This window comes from Phalacrocorax carbo, chromosome 2, assembly GCF_963921805.1.
Source record: "Phalacrocorax carbo chromosome 2, bPhaCar2.1, whole genome shotgun sequence".
Taxonomy (NCBI): domain Eukaryota; kingdom Metazoa; phylum Chordata; class Aves; order Suliformes; family Phalacrocoracidae; genus Phalacrocorax; species Phalacrocorax carbo.
In genome coordinates this window covers 23,541,170-23,564,005 of record NC_087514.1, presented here as the reverse complement: position 1 = coordinate 23,564,005, position 22,836 = coordinate 23,541,170, and the positions used below count along the sequence as shown (strand labels likewise).

Sequence of the window (22,836 nt, the reverse complement as noted above, 5' to 3'; positions counted from 1 at the left end):
CCAAGTGATGCTGGCTCTTTTAAGATCAAGGAAAATGGTTTCTAATTATACTTGGATTTCTTCTTCCTCAGATGACATCAACTAGTACAACAAGGATAAAGTCCTTCCAGCCAGAGAAGCATTTATAAGTAAAGAAGACATTATTTTTATTAAAAACACAAAATACATTTCATCTTAGTGAAATTAGGTTCAAAATAATTACTGTGTGATAGATAAAAATATATATTTTAATATCTTTTATATTGTGTATATATTTGTATCACATATATCATATATATTTATAAGAGCATACATGTATATAACTTATCACCTGTGTCTCTCATGGTTAATAACACGGGACTTGCTACTCCAACTCTGCAGGTGAAAATACAGAGACCAGGAAAGAGGATGTGGCTTCTCCAAAGTCACATAATAGCTCAGTTGTTACATATGAAACATGTAAGTGGAAATACACAAACACAGAAGCCTGTTCACGAATGGGAATAAAATATGAAAAGAATAATCAAACCTTTCTGTTCCTAAAAGAGAAAGGTCACTTGCTATGGTTAAAAATAAAAAAATCAAACACCTGCAAAGTCCCTGACTGCCTACATAATTCACACCAGATTCCCTCTAGGGACTCGATGTCGGGGAGGGGCTGACGCAGGAATCTTCCCTGACTGCTGCAAGAGCTGGAAATGGGGCCGTTTGCCACAGATAAAGTGGTTTTATTCCATAGACTCACGAGGCTTTGACTGTTGCTAATGGCAGAGTTGAGGGTAACTGCACATAAGCTGTTTAACGTTTTCTAAAGCAACTGATACAGGGTTTCCCCACTTCCCATTTATACCGTGCCAAACAAGCTTCTCGGCTCTGCTAGATGCTGCTGCGCCTGTGCTGGGCAGCCACTGGGGAGCAATGCAAAAAAATCCTTACACAGTTCCTGAGCCATGCTGGCCACCCATCCGCATAACTTTTAGTCAGACGCGCACTTCTCAAATCAGCTCTACCCTATCTCAGCTTTTCCCTTCTGTTTTATCTCCCATGACACTGTAATCGCACTGAATTCTCCGTTACTGAGATTCTCCGAGAAACTCTCCTTTCTCCAGGCAAGGAAGAAAAGGAGCAGCTGCTTCTCACAGCCCTTTCCTCAGCTCCTCTTCTTTTTCACTATTTACTTTACATCTTTACCTTGCAAACAGCTTAACGTCTTGGAGCCTGGGCTAAGCCCAGCCCTTTTGTGCCCTGCAGTCATCGCTGCATCTTTAAGGGAAAACTGATTCCCAGGAATGCTGTGCATGCACATACCTATCTGGGCGCTGCACCCACACCTGCCCACCAGGTAACCCAGCGCCCGCTGGCCCTCGCAGCCGCATTCCAGCCGGCAGAGCTATTACTCGCTAATTGTTACCTGTCAAACAGGTAAACGAAGCTCTTGGGCCAAGTCCAAACAAGCATATATTCCCACGAAATCCTAAACCGGCAAACCTTTGACCTTTCTGGAGCCCCACTGATGATTTTCATTGGGACTGATTTAAAAGTATGATGGTATCTTTAATGGATGGAAAAAACAGTGGCATGTTTGGCTATTGTTTATTGTGATGAAGCTTTCTTGTACGTGTTAATACCTGCAGGAGAGCAGAGGATTACCAAAACAGGAAAGCAGAGCAGGCAGCCCCATAAACACGGCGTAGCTCATGTCTCCAGAATCACATAAGTGGGGTGGCTTTCCAAGAGCTCAGCAGTGCAGCGCTGCTCGAAAAGCAGTTTGTGGATGGTGAGGAATTAATATGCAAAACCTCCTGAGGCTGAAAAAGTTAGTGTACAAAGTAGCCCGGAGCCATCTGGGAGGGCTGGAACTGGCATTTCCTCTTCATTTCACCCTGTCCAGACTTGCTCTGCTGAGCGTGACAGGATCAGCTCAGCTCCGGTGGAGCAGGAGGGTCTCTGCGCACAGCCACAGGCAGCAGCCTGTTACTGTTGCCCAGCAAAGCTGTAAAGATGGCTGGCTTTGTGCTCCTTAGAGCTTTCTGAACAGGCCAGCGAGGGAAAGCAGCTCAGACCAAACTGTTCTATCGTAAAGCTCGATCCTCCTGGCTAATTGCACAGAAAAGTCATTCCCCTGCGGAAGTATACAGGGAAAGGCAGCCTGCTCTTACTGTAACATCTGTAAGATTGCATGTGCTTTTACATCAAAATGCAGTAAAATAAAAAATGGGCTTTATTGAAAAAATACAGCTATAAATCACAACATTCAAAATAGCACACATGTCCCTACTTTACTATGATCCTCCTCCTTACAAGCTCTCTGGCTTGGACTGTAAGTGCTTTGGGATGAGGACCGTGGTACCTACACATTCTCACAGCAGGGATACAAGCAGGCAACACTTCTGATTCAATAACATGAGCCAGTCTCATCACAGCTTCACCCTACGTGCCATGTTGAGTCTCCCAGCTGTCAGAGGTGATAACCTAACAAAGGGGGGAGAGTAAATGGTATAAACCAGATTGTTATTGATAATAACAGAAACATGAACTCCCTGGAAAGATGGTAATCTTTCTCCACAAAGGTTGCAGATAGCCTCCATGGTAAGCTTGATTTTGACCCGTCTCTCACCCTAGCTTTACCCCAGTTAAACCAGACTTCTACAGATCTCCTAGATGTCATCTTAGACATTGAATTTTATTTTGGAATAGGTGATTTTTTATTTTTTAGAGGTGAATTTTTTTTAATTAGGGGGATTTTATTTTGGAAGTTACCTGGAGAAAGTAGTTGTTAGATGACTTGCAAAGGAAACTGGCCTTTATACTTCATTTGAAAAAGCATTTCTGTTTTTAACTTAACAGAAGCTCCAGACTGAGGTTTGGCACTTTTCTTTGGAACAGGCTAGTGCTTTAAGCTGATTTTTAAGGGTTTTTAGCTGACATGAGATCAGATATGTTTGCACAACTTCAGCTTAGTCCAGTACCTTATCTAAATGCTGAAGGGTTGGCTCAGAAACCGGAAGAGATCCTGGGACTTAGAGCTGAGCTACCAAGTTTCGTGGGGCTGAGACAGCTTTGGTCATCTGCAGGCCTATTCTGCCGTGCACAGATTCCTAAAGGAATTGGAAACTCCTCTGCAACTCCTCTTTAGCTCCTTCCTCCTTTTCCTCTCTTTACTGTGCAGAAAACATTAAAAGAGAAATGATGTCCTACAAGGGGATGAAAGAAATAACTTCTTCCAGCAGGTTGCCAGGCCTTTCCAAAGCTGTCCATCTCCTGTTAGGTGCAAGTTGTAGGTGGTGGGACAGTTGGCTGAGTTTCTGTATAGGAGGAACAGGTACAAAAGAAGAGACTTGTACCAGGGGAGAATCTCTCATCTTCTCCCCTCGCACACAGCCCACTACACCCCCACAAAACTCCTCCACAATGCAGGTAGTGATCAGACACAGCATCCAGAGGTCATTACGTGGCTGATCCCCTCTGCCAGAGCCTCCTCCACACCCTGGGGAGATGGCTGGACAGCTGGCAGTCAGCTGATGCCCACCTGCATTATGTGAGATGCCCTTGTGACAGGGCCACTCCCAGCAGGGAGTGGGAGGGAAGGAGGAGGTGCTGTTTCAATTTGGCCAGGGGAAGGGGCAAATGTTTTCTCTTACGGCTCCTAAGAGGAGGCAGCATCTTGGCAGAGGCAACACGCCCACCAGCCTAGACAGTCCTCTTAAGATTCCTCTCAAATGCTGTTCATGCAAACAACGGTCCCTTCACAAACTCCATTCAGCTGAATATAATTGATTTGGGATTATTCCCCCTTTTCACCTCACAGAGAGATAAAACAGATGTCTTATCTGCTCCTAGCTTCTTGCCAGGCTCCAACATGTAGTATCTTTCAGCTTGTAGCACTGTCACCAAATTCCTGTGCTGCATCAGTCGCTGCACTGACCAGCCGCCACCGGCTATCTTAATGCTACTGTCCAGTAGTATCTGAAACCATCAGTAACGGTACCCACAGGTATTTTGCTTAAGATAAAAGAGAAGGTATCTTGAAAGATGACTAATAGAAAAGATGTCTGTTTAAAAACCATAATGTGAAAACTGACAGCTGCATTACTAATGCCCACCTAGATCAAGATGGAAATAATTTGGCCAGAAAACACTGATTTTTCCTGTATCTCTCATTCCTGTTTTGACAAACATTTACTGAACGAAGAGCAAGGTTTCAGGAATCTGTTGCTTCACATAGGCTATTAAGATTCCTGGAGCACCTGGGCTCTTGGGGCTGCCCTGCAAGCTGGCTTTATCCATGGGAGAGCTGACTGTCTGGGGCTGTGGTGTCTATCATGTCTACAGGATTTCTGAGAGGGGGCCAGAATAGCTCAAAGTTCGAATTTTCTCTTTCTGACCCATAAAACATCTGTGTCTGAAAGTCTGTTAACTTTTCCCAACAACATACATGATCAAACAAGCTATTAGCTCTGTTGGCAAACCTTACCTCTCCCAATAGCATCACTTTTACAACACGGCTACTATATGAAGGATGTCCCCTTTGTAATTGGCTCTTACTGGGGAGATCAAGGATGATTTAGCTTTTTTTCAACAGCTGGAGAAGAGTGTTAGTTGTCCAGAGTGTTGATCGACTGGAGGGTTAAGGAAACTGGACTAGAAATGCCCACACACTGATCGCCAGAAAAGCTGACTCTCTTCACTAGCAGCTCGTGCAGCCCCAGGCTGCTGCCCATGAGCACGGGCTTCTTATGTTATCCCACTGCTGACTCCAGTTTGAGCAAAACTGTGTTAATCAGCTGGTGACATGGAAAGAAAGTTTTCTGGCTTCTGTAATGTTCAGAAGTGAACCACCCTGTACTGCTACTTGATGCCTGTGTGAGGTTTAATACTGGTTAGTTTAACTGAGAGGGTAATAGTTTAAAGCTGTGTTTACACTTGTTTTAAGATTCAGAAAAGCAAATGTGGGGAAAAGAAAATATGTAACTCTTCAGAGTTACAAAGCAGCCTTTTTAAATGAAGAAATAAATAAGGAATTATCACAAATTAATGTGAAACAATTGAGAAAAATAGATGTGTGCCTAATCAAACAAAGCCCTGATTAGTTCAGTGGTGTCAGTGATGCATCAGTGACACCAATTCCTACAATTTTGCATGTCTCTCTTTTCCTAAAGGCCAACCTCTTCGATTCATGACAGAAGTGTATTATTTAAATCTCTGATTCTTATATTTCATTTGTACACCAGGGAAAAGCTTGAGAGGGAAATACCGGGACACTGACAGACAGATGAAACCTCTATTTCTTAAATGTCATAATTCTAAAACACGATGCAAGGAAGGGGGTGTCACCACCTGTATGCATTCACTTCAGAGTCTAAAGCAGAGTTTGAAGCTCAGGGCCTCCAGAGCACGTTCTGTCATCTGCTGCAAACATGGCATGAAAGAGGCAGAAAGTAAGATAACAAGACTTGTGCATCTGTTAAAAAGAAAAAAGAACTCAGTTCTCAAATGCCTGTATCTTTGCTGTGGCTCAGGACACAGCAAGCCACCTAGACAACACTGCTTCCGTGCACGTTAGGAGAGCCTGCCACAGCGCTGGCACTATTTGTATCTTCCCATCATCACACTGTCTGTTACCCACAATAGGTGCTTCATTGCCGGTATCAGGGGCAAGAACTGATTGCATGTGCCAAATTGCTGGTTCTCAGTGTGAGATAGCTGGAGGAGTGCACTCCAGCTCCTGGCCACTAATTAGCCACTAATCTCATGCACTAAGATTCCCACACACCCACACCATGCAGGCTTCCTTCGGTGACTTTTCAATTAGCATCACAACACCCCAAGCTTTGAACGCTTTGCGTATATTTATCTTTTCTTCCAATTGTCAGGGCCAGCAGACATAAATTAAAACAATTTAAGCATCTACATGTCTATTATTTGGCAGCTATTAGCCTAAATTGACATAATCCTCTCCCTGCTGAGAGTCAGACACATTTATGTTATCCTGGGTATGACTTAACTTCTATTCTTCCACAGAAAATGTGAGAGATCATGTTGGTACTACTAAAAAACTGGAATTCACTTCTGCACGTGCAGGAGAAATGTCTGCCTTTACTGCACCCGTGTGTCATGTCTAGAGGTAGATGATGCAGCTCTCCTGAGCACAGGAGGGCAAAACCAGCACGTTGATCCCAGACTGAATGGGGCTGTAGGCAGTGACTGTTTCAGGAAGTTGAAGAGAGGAGCAGGCATGTGGCATGGAGAGAAGAGCCTGTGAAGAAATCATTGTGCTTGATTCCTCTTCTAGGACTGGAGACCAGGGCTGAGGAACCTGCTGCAGCCCTTGGCATTATGCAGCTAGCAGCATTCATCTGCAAACAGACTGAATTCAACCCTACAGGGCCTGATCAGCAGCTCACAAAATTAGGATGATTCTCAGTGGACTGCATCCACCACAGGATGAGGCCTTCTGAACAAGAGGTATAGTGCTTCAAAGGAGAAAAATGACACTTGGTGCTTAGAGAGACCTAAAGCCAGAGGAGGCTTCAGAATTCCTGGGAAAGTGACCGGTCTGTACAGTGCAGGTCTAGCAGTTTCCTGGACACAAAAGCAATGATTACACTTATCTGTAACAAAAAATTCCAATTCCTTCACACTGCCATCACTGATGTGTGTTGGCCCATACAGGCAAGCCTACAGCCAGGTTGCCACTAGCTACTGCCTCATCGCTGTTGGAATTTTAACTACTGTATTGTCATATCATGGCATCCAACTCCCAATCCACCCGGCTCCATTGTCATTGCCACCAAACTCTACTCAGTGGAGCCAACAGCTGCTGCTGGTGCAATTCTCTGCATTAACAGGCACTCTCTGAGCAGAGGCACTTCAAAGCACCCTCCTCAGGCTCAAAAGATTCTCCCCATTATAATGTGATTGGTTGTTTACACTGAGGTAATTGGTGTGTGTATAATTGGCCTTGTTTACACTGAAGATTTTCAGATATCCTTGGTCTCCCTTCCTCCCCCCTGCCCTGGTGGAAGCTCTGGAACCCAAAGGGAATAACTGCAGCTCAAGGGGAAATGCCCCCCTCCCCGCCCCCCCACCTTGCAAGGCTGGGTTTGGAGGGCCAAAGCATCGAATTTAAGCCCAGGCATCTACTGTCTAAAGCTGACAGAATTTGAGCACTAGCCAGCTGTGAAGTCACTTCCAAAGCAAAGAATGGCAATGCAATGCAAAGGACAACCTGAATGATTGACATTCTTAATAATACTGTCTATAAAAAACAGGCACAACACCTTCTACATATCTTTTGAAGAAAAGGTGGTCATTTCACTTGTGACATAAAATACCTTCTTGATCAGATAGCTGCACTCATCCACATACTTCTATGAATTCAGAAGCTTCACTGGGTCATCTGCAGTGACGCTGATGCTGTGAATTGTCTTGCACTTGCAGAAATTCACCACCACTCCAGCACTGGAATAGGTTGAAAGGTTCAAGAAACAGATGCTGCCAGAGCTGCTGGTGATGCCACGTCTAATGCTGATAGATGTCATATGAGCCAGCCATGTGTGAGACTCCAGGAGAACTGGGCTGTGCAAATGCTGTAATTAACTCCCCGTGCTTACACCTGGAAGGCTTTCATTCCCCCCGAACAGAAAAGACTGCTTTGCATGCACTTTCACAATCACTTTAACTCAGAGCTAAAACCACGCTACTGCCAAAAGAGGTGGGCCTGCCCTACAACTACCGTACCCTTCCTTTTGTTGGTTCCAGCACTCCCACAGTTTGGGAATGGAGTTTTAAGGGGTCAAACCAGCCTACTTACCTGTCTGAAAACTAACCCTATTTAAAAAAAACCCAACACAGTTTTCAGCAAGATGAAAAAGCAAGACTGCTGCTGTGACACAAGAGGGCAGAAATGCATGACCTAGGGTGAGAAAGCGAGAAAGCCCCTTTGGGCAGCCACACGCTCTTCCACTGGGCAAAGCCAACCAGTAGTGACTCTAACGCGTTTCTCTGTTAGGAATCTCAACAGAATATGCTTTATTCAACTTCACTGTAAGAAGGAGGGTTGAACCATGCAGTTACCCCCCTCACCTTACAAACAAGATCACAGGAGAGCCAGGGTGACAGGACCTTCTGACTTTCTTGTGTCCTCCTTTTTACTCAAGTTGCTGCCTGCTCCTTGCGGTAACCTTGGGGATACCATGGGAATCCCCGCTATGGGATTACTTCCTGCTCCACTGCGTTGTGGTACCAAGCTCAGTGCCCACCACTGCACTTCATACGTACATAAGACTGAGATTTTATCAAGAGTTATACAACTCTGGTGAGAACAGACCCCACTCTGCCCAAGGTAAGACCTGTCCTTGAAGCCATCTATGATACTACATCATCAGTTGTCCTGGGTAGACACTGATATCAGCTTAGAGTTATCAGTGCAACATTTAAAATTCAGCCTATGCTGCACATAGGCTGAACCAATTAGCTCGGATAAAGTGAGATAAAGACATTTGGGTTTAAAATCCTACATTTCAATTGCAGTTTGTCTATTTTTTGCGTCCAATTCACCCTGAATTATTTTCCCCCTGTAAACTCTACCTTCACCTTTGCTAGCAATTTAAGTAGAAAAAGGGCAAGGCACTGCCTGGGAGCCCACAGGAGGGCTGAGGGATTCTGCTAGGCAGCAGGTTTAATGAGCAGTTAGGCATGATGATGTTTCATGGGCTAAGAATCCACAAGACACTCAACACTCCAGCATGAGTTTGTCAAAACATGTAATCTCTGCCTGTGCAGTTTAAAAATAAATGTATTCCGAACTGGGGAAGTCACTGGTTTCACTGGGACTGCAAGAGTACTTTCCAGGAGTCAGGCTGCAGCATTCATTCAGCAAACGACCTGTCTACATCTGGCACCAGCCTGAGATTTGGGCAGGGGGTAATAAATTCCTGGCTCTGCATAGATTCCCCACATAACCTTTGGCAAGTCTGTTACTCAAAAACCTCACGTATGAAATGGAGAGGTGCTGTACCTACCTCCTCACATCTGCCTTTGAAAGCTGCACAGGTCAGGAATTGTCCCTGACAGTTGGTGCCTGGGCTGTGAGAGCTTGAGCAACTTCACCGCGATACCAAACAACATCTTTGCCTTGGGGCTAGGAAACTGCAGGGTGTCAGTTTGGCCTCCCTCTCATACAGGTTTCCTGAACCTTTCAATGTGTCCTGCACCCAGTTCGCTCTGGAATGACACAGCCGAGTATATGATTTTGCCTCCCTCCCCAAGTACCTGAACCATGGTATTGATTATGCAGAGGACTGATCTGTACCCCCAATGATGGTAAAGCAGGGTTTGCCTTCCCCTGAGAAGTCCTAGTACTCAGGGCAAAGTTTATAGCAACATACACATCTTGCCCCCACCCTTCCCCGCAGGTCTACTGCTCATGTGTGGGAGCTCAAGAAGAAAAAGCAGTAAAGAAATGTAAATCTGCCTGCTTTGCCCCTCACACCCAAACACTTTGTATAAACAAACAGCCATCTCCAGGTACTGTTTTCACCTCAGATGCAAATACTCAGCATCTCTGTCCTGGAGCCACATAAAACTTCTTCACTGCAGAATACTTTCACCTTGCTTCTTCCTGCAGCTAAGACTTCCACTTATTTGGGAAAAAGGAAAAGGAACAAAAATGTAAGGGAAAGGCACATATGTTGTAAATCTGTTTATTCTGGGAAATTTGCTTTCTGTACTGAAACGAAGTGAAATCGGCAGTACAACTCCTATTTACGCAGAGTGTCTAGGGCATGACACGATAAGAAGTTTCTGCATTGTGAATTAATTGAGAAAACACAGATATTCTGTCTGATTCTTCTTTAAACAAGGGACTTAGAGAAAAAGAGGCAAGGTTATAAAGCAGGATAGGCCACAGCCATTGAACACAGCTGACTGAGTTGGAATTACCTAGTAACTCCAACCTGCGTTAAAAAAAAAAAAAAGAAAAAAATCAATACTGGATTAGGCAGTGTAATAATGCACACAGATAACAGATACTGCAAGAGAAAAAATGAAGTGTAAAGGAACCTGGAACCAGCACGTCAAAGTGACGCACTGAGAGCCCGATTCCTGGGTCTGGCTATCCCACAACACAGGTGGAACGAGACAGAGTAGTTATCACATCTCCCTGGGTGTCAGGGAAGTCCGTCCAGCAGCAGAGGAATAGCAAAATCTACTTTCACAGCAGTCTGAGTAGAGATAAAGCAGGCTTGTAGGTGCATGCAGGGCATGTGCATTGTATAAACACAGTATCACTGAGATGGTGAACCCGATAGGACAGGCTGACGAAGCAGCTCCAGGGGATCTAGAACTGGGGTCTTCCCCAAGCCATGGACTAAATGATCTGGAAGGTCCTGAGCACTGAAGAACCAAACTCAGGCAATAAGAAAGGCCAAAGATCATGTCAACAAGCTCTGATCCTACATTACCCAAAAAGCCTGATGGAGTAACATTACATACTGCCTTTATGTTTATGAACGAAACCAGTTGGAGGCTTTCTTCTGAACTACTCCTCCTCTATTTCGAGAGAGAATAGCAACAAATAGCAGAAAATGACTGTGACACTGCTACACCTGTCTGCAAAGGTACTAAAAGCAGGGCTGACAAAGCTTAAACAGAGACACAGGGACACATGGTCTAGTGACCTTTCTGTAGAACAAGGCACTGCAGAGATCTCCTGGCTCCAACACTGGTTCCTTTTGTGCCACCAGACAATCCTCTTTATCCTCTGCCCTTCAAATAAAATAACATTTGCCTGCTCCTGCAGGCAGCCACAAGGATAAATGAGCAACAGCCCAGGGGCTATCAACCCCACCTCTTATTCAGCAGATTCTGAATGCAGCTTTTTCCATTTGCTGTGATTTCTTAAGTACCTTCCTATTCGGTTATAATATTGACCTATTTTGAGGGAAAACTGCATTGATTTTAAGCAAACAGGATGATGCCTCCACAGCTTTGTTTCCCAACTCCTGCTGCTCCGATTGGAGAGTATTTCCATGGATTCTTTGGGCTGCATTTACTCTCGTTCCTGAGTGTGGGAAAAGTAAACGAGCAATTGTTTATATGCCATCCTTCACCTTCTGCATGCTGGAACACTTACACCTATATTAGGACAGACTGTTAGAGCAAAAAGAGACGTATTTGTCGTTGGTTTTAGAATGCCTATTATTGCAATGCAATATTTTAGACATGTGGAACTTCTATATTTTTTAAAATTCTTAACATGCTTATAAACCAATGCAAAAACATTTGAAGCTCTTAGGATTTCCAAATGTTGATCACATCCTTATTTCAGATTCCTTTAAAATGATGCTCTGTAAGACATAATGGTTCAAGAACTGACTGACGAGAGCAGGGAGCAGCAGCCTCAATAGCAAACACAGACTTGGCCATTGCCACTCACCAGTGAGAGCCTGTCAGTCCCGCCCTCCGCAAACCTTAGAGCAGGCCAGCCCACCTCACCCTGGCACCCACTGCAGTACCACCAACAACCGTGGGCTCATTTTGTACAACTGAGAGAATTCTGTGTTACCAAGGAGAAGGAAGAGGGAAGGAGAAGGAAGAGGGAAGGAGAGAAAAGAAAAAAAACTAATTCTGAGAAAAAGTTAGTTTTAAACTACCACTGGCAATTAAAAAAAATGTTCTCGTAATTAAAGGAAAAAAAAAGTAGGTATTAGGACAATTTTCTTCTTACATTCCTAACTCTTCACAACCTAAACAAACTAACAACATTTTATGTTCATCCCAAAACAGTTCAAATTAGGATTACTCAACATATGTCTATGAACTTGCAGTTTTGTTCTATGACGATGCAAAGATCCCCTTGATTAACACAGGAAGATGGACAAAGCTTCAGGAAGATGCACTTGACATTTTTCTTACAGGTCAGGTTATTTACGTTGTCTAGCTATGCCCCATAATGACGTCACACAATTTTAATGTCATCTTAATTAACATATTTCCAGAGTCTCACATCACATTAAACTGTCTTTCAGAGATGCCTTCTTATTCTTTTTCACCCTACGGTTTTACACTAAAAGCAAAATTACCGTCATTAGGTGACCTAACTGTGTTTTCCCAATGTTTCAAAAATGCTTCAGTGTATCACGAAAAAACACTATCAGGTAGGTCAAAGCATCTGCAGAAAAGCTATCGTTCTATATTAAGTTCTATTGAATTGGTTCCAAAACTGTGAGTAATCTTTATGAAATGGATTGGAACTTTAACATCTGCTAATCAACTATGAACCTAATATTCCAATCTGTTGTCAGACTTTGCTGCCTTCTTAGCTGTCTCCATGTCTCAATCCTGAAAGAATTTCCATGCTGTGCACTATTTTCATCACTAAAAATGAATTCTCCTGTTTTAAGCTGAAACAACATTGTGTGCACCACACTGCCAAGGCTCAGCATTGCAGATATACAGGATAGTCACGTTATAACTTTGACATCTTTCAGAACCATTAATTCTATTCTCATAATGAGCAAAGCAAAAATAAAGCCCCTCCTTTTTTTTTCCTACCAGTTTCCCTACTGCTTTGATGAATCTAAAAGAAATGCAAATCAGCATTTCAAACAGAATGTGCCACACTCTCTCTACACCTTACCCTGTGGCCAGGAAATGCTTGATATTCCATGGTCCTCCACACTGCTGAACTGCTGCTGTCATACGTGTTGTGGAGGCACCCGAGAGCTGGAGGTTGCTAAAGGGATGCCAGCAGACCTGTTTGGGGAGTCTCCAGGCAGCATGACAGAAATGCACCGGTACTTCACAAATTTGTCTATTCTGATAGGACTTTTATAGTTTCATTGTGAAGCATTAGAAGTAAAGTGTTACCAGGATCTTGGTTACTTCGAATTTTTCTTAAAGTTAACAGCGCAGAGTAATTAATTCTTAGAGCATAAGAATGATCTATTTGGGGTATAGGAGGCTTGCACTGAAGTCTGTTAAGCTTATTTTGATGTACGATGGCTTCCTTGAAGTCAGCTGAGGATCAAGGTCTCCACAAATTCCAATAAATATAGTTTCATACAGAATATGACTACAAAGGAAAGGCTACGGGGAGGATTAAGAGTAAATGCTGCATATCACAAAATTAGTAGGTAGGTTGTTGTCTTTGAACTTACTGTGAGAGAGTAGATTTTATATCAACAGCCATCAATGACATAGAAAGACAAAAATTAAAATACGTGGTAATCGTTGTCTTCTGAAAACAGTTGTTTTCAAACATCTGCTCCCTCACTGAACTGCTTTACAACACTGTTTTGACATAAATATCTCTCTAACATCTTTTATCGCATAGGCTTCTTTTAACAGTTTTCTGAAAGATATTTATGTACTTAGTGTAATTAGTAAGCCTTGTTAAGCCTTATTTGTACACTCTATTTCCTTTACCCAGTGCTGGCAAGTCCAAACAACACTGACGCTAGCTGCTATGGAGTAAATAGTGTAAACATGAGGTAAAGCTTTAGACCGTTGAATTCTACACTGAATCCTTACAACACCACAAAAAACTATCAAAGAAGCAAGCACAGTATGAAAAACAGTAGTTTACTATTTTAAATTTTTCCTGTACAGTCCAAAACCTAGTTCTAGATTTTCAATAATGCATTGCATGACTATTTAATTTTTTGCTCTACGCAGCCTTTAATCTACAGGAAGCGAGACTGGTCTGGCCAGAAATACCATTAGCTGATTTTTCAATGACTAACAGATTAGTTTATAATAATGTTGTGGATCATGAAGAATGAGCATCAGGCGGGAATAGGTAGGACCTGTTTGACGGGCTCAGCTAGAGGTGGACTCCGACACTTTCAATTTGATTCCAGTCTGCAGTCTGAAGCAAAAGGCTCATCCAGAGAACAATGAGCCCTATGCCTACCTACCTTGCTAAAATAATTTTCAGGGTATATTTTTTCATCTAAGCAAGTCCCAAATAAGTGACAGTTGTCATCTCCAACAACCTCAAATCAAGAGTCCATTACTCCATTTTCCCAAGTTTGACCTTGGAACACCACCTAAGCCAGTGAGCACTAATTCAGTCTCCCGACTACCTCATTCTAACAGAATGTCTCCTGAGAGCAGGCTGCTAAAGGCAGTTTTGTATTTGACCCAGTACTAGAACAAAAAACTCTATTTCAGTTTGAGTTACAGTTTGGGTTTGGTCCAGGACTGCAGATGGCATCAAATGCGCTTTTCTTTTTTGTAAAATCACACATCAGCAGCATTTCTACCTTGGGGAAGGTGGCATTTTCAAAAGCACTCGTCACTGATCTTCCTCTCCTTCTTCCTATACATTTCATACAGGAAAAAAAACAGGGAGAAAGAAATGACATCAGAACGTTTCTCATAATTGAAAAAATAAAAAAGAGAAAGAAGATACCTGAGTTGCCATTAATCCTATTGATGGTGCTCAAACAGGTAACCTTTTCAGGCCTCAAAGTTTCTTTCAGCATAACAAATATTTGGGAAGGAAATCTTATCATTTGTGCAGCTAACGGGGGGCTTCACTAGCTTAAACTGTTATAGCATTCTACCACAATTACTGCAAAACAACTCACAGTATCTCACAGTAATGTGCCTGAGAGGCTCAATTTGTTTTAAGATTACATAGTAATTCTGTATTCAAAACAACTGTGTAATGAATTACTTTCTCTTCTGTGTTTTAGTAAGCCTTATGGCCTCCTCAGATGTATTATACAAAATAATTCATGCAAGCATTGTTATGAATAACAGCTTCAGGTTCAATACCAGTATTTGTTATTCAAAATTCAGGCCACATTAGCAACTTCTGATTGGATTTGCAGATTGTATAATATTTCTTTCCTGTGTCCGATGAATGGAGGAAGAGAATGGCTAACTAATATTTTTGTGCTCAATCAAAGCATCATTAGCTTAGCTACAATGCTTTTCTAATTATGTTTAATTAAAGTGACAGGAATCTTCATGGGGCTATGTTTAAGCTGACTTAAAACTGATATACACTGAAGTGACTTAATTTGGTTAGTTAGTAAGAATATGATAAGGCCTGAGACCCGGTAATAGGTATTTGTGCCTGATAGCAATCTCATAATACCGAAGACTTCACAGAGTCAAGTTTGCTTTCAGCTGCAGGAGTAGATGAATGAAGATCAGGCCCCAGATCACAATACCTCATGTTTTATAGACATAAATATGTGTGTATACATATATATTTAGTTATACAAATACATATTTCTGTTAATATCCCTTCTACTACGATCCCCTGTCAGGTGAAATCAAAGGTAGAAAATGGAAAATGCCTTCACCTAAGACAGTATATATTTGATGGTTTTGGCATCATTCAGTGAATTTTCCTGCAAAGATCACTAAGTAATATAATGGTCTACCCCACATAATGGTGCATTCTTTACACATGCATCACTATTTGTACAGCAGAGGTTACCAGCAGTCAAGCTGGGTGCCTAATATAGGAAGATGTCTCCAGGACAAGTGGTAGCAGGAAGAATTAGTGCAGTCCTGACCTGTCTCTGGTGGAGGAATGGGGACTGAGAATGGGTGAATGGAGATGGAGGTCTCTCTGCTACCTTCTCGCTCCCATGCCTCAGACTGACCCAAGGTGGGGAGAGGCCCTGTTCCTCCCGTTGCCCATCAGGATGGGCAAAGCTGCTGCCCACACAGCCCGATCCCGGCCCTTGTAAGCCCACTTAGGTCTTGGGGCAAAGCATGCAGCGGGGTGTACTGGACTGAAAGGTGACTGACAGTTTGATGCACAGTCCCCTCTGTCTGCTTTGCCCCTGCAAACAAAACAGACCCTTCGACCCCCACCAGCTCGACTGTCAGCTGTCAGATTCACGCAGCAGATGTCATCTTCTGGCACCACTGCATCCCTCTGCCGTGAGTTGCCTTCTGCACCAAGACATTCACCAACATCAAACCTGGCCGGTCCCAAAAATAAAAAAGGCAAAAAAGACCCTGAAACCCAACAAAAAGCGTAACAACGAAACCGTCCTGCGAAGGCCGGCGCCTCTCTGGGCACCATCCAACGACAGACACAGGCCACCCGCGGCAACGGGGGATTTTGGGCAGGGCTGCTGCTTCCCGCCGCCGGCCCGGTGCATGCGGCAGGCAGGCAGGCAAACCGCGGCGCCCCGCTCCGTCGCGCCCCGCCACACGCGAGAGGCCTCGCCTCAGCCTCCTCAGCCGCAGCGGCAGCCAACGGCCGCCGCGCGAGGCACCAACGGCCCCGTGCGTCGCGTCGCGTCGCGTCCTTCAGTGCGGCTGGCCCGCTCCGTCCACGGCAGGGGGAAAGGGAGACGTTTCACGGCGGGACGGGACGGCCCGCCGCCGGCCGCCTCAACGCTCAGCGCCCGTCGCCCCCCTTCCTTCCTTCCCCTCACCGGCAGCGGCTGCCTCCCGGCGCGGCGCGGCGCGGCGCGGGGTACGTTACCTGGAGCTCGGCGGCGGCCTTACCTGTGCGCGGCTCTTCCAATGGCAGCGCACCTGCCGGCCCGCGCCGCCCAATCAGCTGGCGGCTCGTCCCTCTGCCCCGCTCCTTTAGTGAAAGAATCCAGCACTGCTCGGGAAAGTTACCTGTGCGCGCCTGGCCCGGCCGCTCTCCGCGCCGAGCCCAGCCTAGCCGAGCCTAGCCTCGTCGGCGCCCCAGCCCCGCCGCTCCCCACATGCGAGGGGGAGGGGGCTCTACCTGTCCTACCTCGGCGGCTGGCTGCGGAGCCGGGAGAGGGGGGGAAGGAAAGCAGAATTACCAGTAGCTCTGGTTCTGCCGTCCCGGGCGTTCACACGCACACACACACACACACACACACACACACCTTCACCTGCACAGACCTGAAAGTCCAGTTCCGCCAGGGAGACGGAGGCACCGGGAAAAGGGGAGAGAGTTCATTGGATCAAACATGTCACAAGAGACGGACAAGTAAGTGATCGCAGGCACGCCGCCGCTCCCGCTGCGCGGGGCCGGCCGGCCCGCCTGGCTGGTTGTGTCTCCCCCTCGCCGGTGGCGGACGCCGACCTGCCGGGACGGCCCTTCTCCCTCCGTAACGCGACGCCGGACCGGGCGGCAGAGCAGCTCCCAAAAGGCCCCAGGACAAGGCTGCGGCTCGCCGCCCCCCGCCTCACTTTTCAGCTGCTTGTGGGGCTTCGCGATATTTTTTTTTTAATTCCCCTTTTAGCGTAGGCTTGATGGGGTTTTTGTTTGGTTGGTTGTTTTTTTCCCCCCTCACCTCGACGGTCGCTTTTCTGTAGGGAGCTCTCGCCCGAGAAGAGCGGAGCGGCCTCCGCCCGCCGAAGGCCCCGGACGAAAAGCGCTTCTTGGCTTTTGTGTTACAGCAACAATGGGCTTTTATCCCAGGCCGGGCACGGCCATCTTCCTACCCTCGCCTCAGCCGACGCCCCAGGCCCGTCCCGCTCCCGACCGGGCTCTCCCCAGCCGTTGCGTGCGGCGCCTTCAGACTCGGCGCCCTGACCTTGTTTTCCCGGCGGGACGGACGCCCCGGCGGGCCCGCGGCTGCCCGGAGACCGGCGTCTCCGCCCGGGGTTAAAAAGTAACTTTTCCAGTAGCGACGCCGGAGGAGGAGGAGGAGAGGAGGTGGTGGTGGAAACCGCCGGTCCCGCTGCAACCCTTCTCCCGCCCGGGCGGGCACACGGCGGCGGGGGCCGCAGGCCGCGGCGGCCGGGCCCGGGCCTGGCGGGCAGAGCAGCCCGCCCGAGGCGGGTGAGGCCGAGGGAAGAGCGGCGGTGAAGTGAGGACCGCCTCCGGGGGACGCCGGCCGTGGTGCCGGGTCCCAGACCGACATGGGCTCGGGGGGAAGACAGACCCGTCGTGGGGCGGGGAGAGGCGCCGGGAGCTGCCGTGTGGCGCCCAGTTGGCGCCTTGCTCCGCTCCAGCGTGCCCATTCCTTCAGCGCTTCGTGCCGATCGGCACAAAACCAGGGGCGTTGTTATTTACCCCCTTACCCCGCCCGCCCGGGTACGGCCGATGTCCGTGTGCCCGCCATGGCGGCTCGGCGTGAGGGCCGGGGCCTGGCGGGGAGCGCGGCGGCCTGCTGCCGTGAGGCGCCGAGCAGCCGCCGTGAGGCGGCCCGGCGGGAAGGCCGTTTTATCTGCTACGTTTATTAGTGTTTCTGCAGGAGAGTAACGGGGCGAAGGCGGGAGGTGGCAGAGGCTGAACAGCTTTGTTGGCAGTTTTGTTTTACCGGTGCGGCAGGACCGTCCCAGCCGTGAGCGTGATCTCGGCGACGCTCGGTGCTGCCCACGCAAGTCGTTGCTGGGCTCCCCGCGAACCTTTGTGGCTCAGGAGGTAGAGAGGAGGGGCCTGGTGTTGGAGACGTCGGCCTGAGGGAAGCTTGGTGACAGCCTGCCTGTCAAGGAGTGAAGGAAAGATTACCCGACAAAAGGAAACAGCAGGGTTGGCCGTCCTGATAGGGAAGAGACGGGGCCTTTTGAGGAGAAAGATTTTTAAAATAATTTTAGTCCTAGCCTAGTGATTTTGTGATTCTGTGATTTTCAGACGTCAGCTGGCATTGGGATAGTGCGAAGGTGGTTACTGATGTGAAATTAAACCGATTGTGGTAGGAGTTGGGAGTTCGTCCAGTGGGGATGGGAACTAATGCCTTAGGTGGCCAGATAAGGGCAGTAAATGATTTAAGTGCAAGGAAGGGCCCTGAGGGCTGCCGGTGGGGCAGGGAGGAGCAGCTGAAGGAGCAGTCATTGAGTTGGGAGGGGAACCACATTAACTGCGAAGGAGCCCAGAGCTGACAAGAAGCAGTGATTGAGGGCACCCCAAAGCAATGGGCAGTTCCAGAACTGCACGTTACTCCCTGGCCGAGCCTGGTTGCCAGTAGTTTCGGCAAAGGGTCAGAAACTAGGCTGAGGCACATCAAGTGCAGGTAACGGGAGTGGAATGTGGGGGTGGGAGAAGGAGTGACTTTGTACCACAGCTTTGAAACTAAAAAACTGTGCAGTGGAAACCTAACTCATGTAAAATTACAGAAACTAAGGCAAGGCAAAAGTGGTTCCCCTCTGGGTCTAGGATGCTACTAAGCTACAGGACTATCCTTCCTTTCCAACAGTAACAGTATGGCATAAGTGTAAACTACCGAGACTGGAGCATTAATGCCCTTCATGCCCTGCTCTGTGTAGTGCTGCTGCTGTTACCACTGTGAGGAACGTAAGAGCACTGCAGAGCACGTACCCTCAAGTAACAGCACTTCCCCCGTGGCAGTATGCCTGTGATCTGGTTCTGTTTAAGGTGTTTAGAAAATTCATAGGTGGTAGGTAAGAGTTTGAAAACGAAATAAGTAAAGAAATCCCCTGGGCTCTCTGTACACAAGTGTAATGTGAGAAGACAAATAAATGTATTTTCTGAAAAGATGATCAGGTGGAATGAGATATTAGACTGGGGGGGCGGGAGTTTGCATGGGAAGGGTGTGGGGGTTTTGTGTGTGTGGTTGTTTTTTTTTAGGCACTAATTATATACAATTAAAACCTAATCCAGAGAGTACAACATTATTCTCCTCCACATGGCCTTTCTTTTACTTAAAAACACATCTTCCCTACAGGCATGACTGGAGAGGGAAGCTCATTATTTTGAGGTCAGTTAGTTTGTCAGTGTCAATGGACATGTTTTTGTGGGATTTGTGCTGGTAAATTGCTGATGCAGAGGAGTAGGCAGCTGAGGGGATATGGAGAGCATGGGAAAATATGTTCCTATCTCATTCTTCAGTGGGATTTGCTGGGTTTTCTGGAGAGGTGGTACATTGTGCTGCACAACGGCTGCAGTGTTCCTCTTTGGGGGGAGGAGCCAGGGCAGGGGTGCTGTAGTGCTACCTGCACCATCAGCTTTAAGGGAGGAAGGTGGACAGTCAGGTGAAAATGCTAAAGAACAAGTCGTTTGATTCTAATGCTAAGTGAGGAGCTTGGAAGGGGAGATTATCCTTAAGACAGTGTGCATATCTCCCTGTCTTCCTCTTTAGTCTTTCTGCCTAAGCTGGATCTTGCCTGCTTGCTTCCATCAGTCTCCTATCAGTCAGAAGAGATAAGGCATGATTTCACATGCGTTTTTCAGAGGCGGTACCAACTTAAGCAGGCTGTGGCCACTTGTTCCTGCCTCCATTCCACCTTCTCAGCTGTGTCAGTAGAACTGTTTGTGCAGCTTGAGAACTGGCTCAGTTGAGCATTGGGTTGAGAGCAGCCTGTTCGCCTCTTGGAGGTTATTTTTAACATCCATTTTTCGTTGGTCTGGGTTCTTCATATGTGGAGGGGGAGCAAGTAAATGGCAGGTGTTATAGAGAACTGCTCAAACTAGAACCTCTGCAGAAGGAAACGTGTGTCCCTGCCTCTAGATGATCATTTTGGATGTCCAAGAAGCTGCTGCTGTTACCATCCAATTCCCAGAGCAATCACAAGGGGGGACCCTGGGGATTGAATGGATGCTGGGGGGACATAGAGCAGGGAGGAGGGAGCATCCCATTTGCAGGATGTAAAAATGATTCCAGGGTTCACTTCTGCATTTATATGTTGGAAAGTTGTTGTTACCATAACATATAGAAAAAATTGACCACCACAGAACTCCAGATTAATGGCTGTAGTGCATTAGTGAAGCTAATCAGTGATCTCAATACTTGTGAGAGTTAACATGGTTTTGAAGATTGCCAGTGCTCCTGTGAATGAGGAGCAGCAATTGTATAACCACTTGGATCTGCGAAATGCCACAGTTGTGTCCCCACTGCTTCTGGTGGTGTGTAAAATCGTGAGTCCCACCTAGGCTGGGACTGCAGTTGCACGAAGAGCAGGCTTGGTAGCAGGCCCAAGCGCGCTGGCCGCCGTGGCTCTCTTGCTAGCTGGCCAGCTGCATGACTGCCTGTCAGTCAGGCTGGTCAGGCTCCCAACACCCCCAGTATGTGCAAGAGCTACTTGGGACACCAGGTAGACAGGGCTGGGGCATGCTCAGACTGACCACATTAAGGAGGACTTGGGGCAGCCTGGGTCTGCAGCTGAGCATGTGCTTGTAGGTAAATAACCAAGGGGAGAGCGAGCCTGGAGGTGGGAATGGGTTCAGACCTGCTCCCGTGTGTCAGTGGAGACATGTTCGCGTCCAGCTTGCTACTTGGTAGTGTCTGTGGCAGAAGTTGATCTTGGACTCTTCACAGAGTAATTTTGCCCTAGTTTCCTATTTCTTCCTCAGTGTGTAAATGTAGATGCTACCTTTGTAATATTTAACTTAAGCATCTATAACAACAAAGGGCATTTATGGTTTACAGTGCAGTTCTGTGAGTTGTTCTTAATTTTTCTTTGAGGGCCAAACATGTTTCCCACCAGCAGATGTTGAGTGGCAATTAGATCACAAACTACTCATTTTTTTTCCTCCACTGCTGAGTGTCTGAATAAGGCATCCATTAAGATGAATTTTCCAAAGTGTTACTTATCCAGGAATGAATGGAGAAACAGAAATTAGAGGTGTTTAGTGTTTGCACTTTTCAAATGCCAGACATGCTGTTGAGGATGTTCCCTAGAAAACCATCTCTGTGCAAGGAATGTGGAAAGTCAGTGTGCAGAATCTCATAGAACTTGGAACCATAAGCTTAACTGAGAGGAGTAAGAGTATCAAATTGTTATGTCTTGCTGCAACACTGCTGTCTCTCTGGTGCTGAAGTCTGAGACCAGACTGAAGATCAAAGAGGAACAGGAGGGAGAGGATTTTCCCAGGTCACTTACTTGATCTTAACAATCATATAATCCTTCCCCTGTGGAAGGGTCAGCAGGGACATCATCATTCTCATTCTGGTGGGGACATCTGAAGGGGAAATGATATTATACCGTTTGACACTGGTTGTCAAGTATTTTCACAAATATTAATCCAGTGCAGACTGTTGATGATTTCCTTAAATATTATTTCCCATGATTATGGAGCAGCCAATTAAGCTGCCCTTTTTTGTGTACACACACACACACACACACACAAAATAACAATTTCAAATGCTGGTCTAGGAATTCATCCTGGGATGAATCTTCATTAGCTTTTTAATCAGTGATTATGACAGTAGTAGCTAATTAAAATAAGATAAGTAATTAGTTCAGACATCCTGGCATACCAGGACACTGTCCTATTCTTTGGTAGTACTAACTTCATAAAGAAGAAAACTGTTGCTTATGAAATATTTAACTAATGAAACCATATTAAGTGCATGTGAACTGTGAAGTCAAATATTGCAACATACCTGTAGCTTGAGAATATGTCTCCAACCCTGAAGTTTATGTATATCTGTAGATGTGTTAATTTTCCTAGTAGTGGGAGATAATGGCATATTCCATAAATCTGTATTTTAGTCCTGTAAAGTATATTTTTGGTTTTGTGTACTTTTTCTAAATATTTGTGGGAAATCTTGACTCCTAGGATTGCTCAGTTGTTGAATTCATGTTTTCCTTCTGACTGTGTAGAAGATTTCATATTCTGAAACAACAGCAAGCAGTGCTATCAGTGCAAAAACTATTCCATTCCCATTAACTCCGTGGAAGCAATGAATGAACAAGGGCCACAGGGTCAAGGGTCAGGTTAAACTGCAGCAGGTCTGGGAAGCCTTGTCATGGCCTGTTTTTAATTTTAAAGCCTACTGCTGGCTGCTTCAAGTCAGCTAGAACAACCTTGGGTGCTATGTGCACTGGAAGTACACTTCTTAGCAAAACAGAGCATGGCCTGATCCGAAGCTGCTACGTAATTGCTAGTTCTGACCAACTCTGTTAGATACTGCAGTAAAGTTGTGAGCTCCCAGAGTATCCTCATTTTTTGAGAGGTCGATGTGTTGTGGTTTTTTTTTTTTTAATAAA

At 46.1% G+C, this 22,836-nt stretch overlaps 1 protein-coding gene and 1 long non-coding RNA gene across 4 annotated transcripts in view; one reads left to right on the top strand and one right to left on the bottom strand.

Moving 5' to 3' along the window:
- Positions 1 to 9,596: 9,596 nt before the first annotated feature.
- Positions 9,597 to 16,658, bottom strand: LOC135311864 (uncharacterized). The gene is made up of 3 exons (XR_010371402.1): positions 16,465 to 16,658; positions 15,820 to 15,929; positions 9,597 to 14,302 (listed from the first exon to the last, which is right to left on the bottom strand). It is a non-coding gene; the product is annotated as an uncharacterized LOC135311864 (long non-coding RNA).
- Positions 16,659 to 16,841: 183 nt separating this feature from the next.
- Positions 16,842 to 22,836, top strand: part of GRHL2 (grainyhead like transcription factor 2) — a 70,057-nt gene continuing 64,062 nt past the window's right edge. For all 3 annotated transcript variants that reach the window (XM_064442298.1, XM_064442299.1, XM_064442297.1), the window contains exon 1: positions 16,842 to 16,927. In XM_064442298.1, coding sequence (XP_064298368.1) covers positions 16,908 to 16,927 — 20 coding nt within the window. In that variant the 5' untranslated portion in view covers positions 16,842 to 16,907. The remainder of the gene's footprint in view (positions 16,928 to 22,836) is intronic.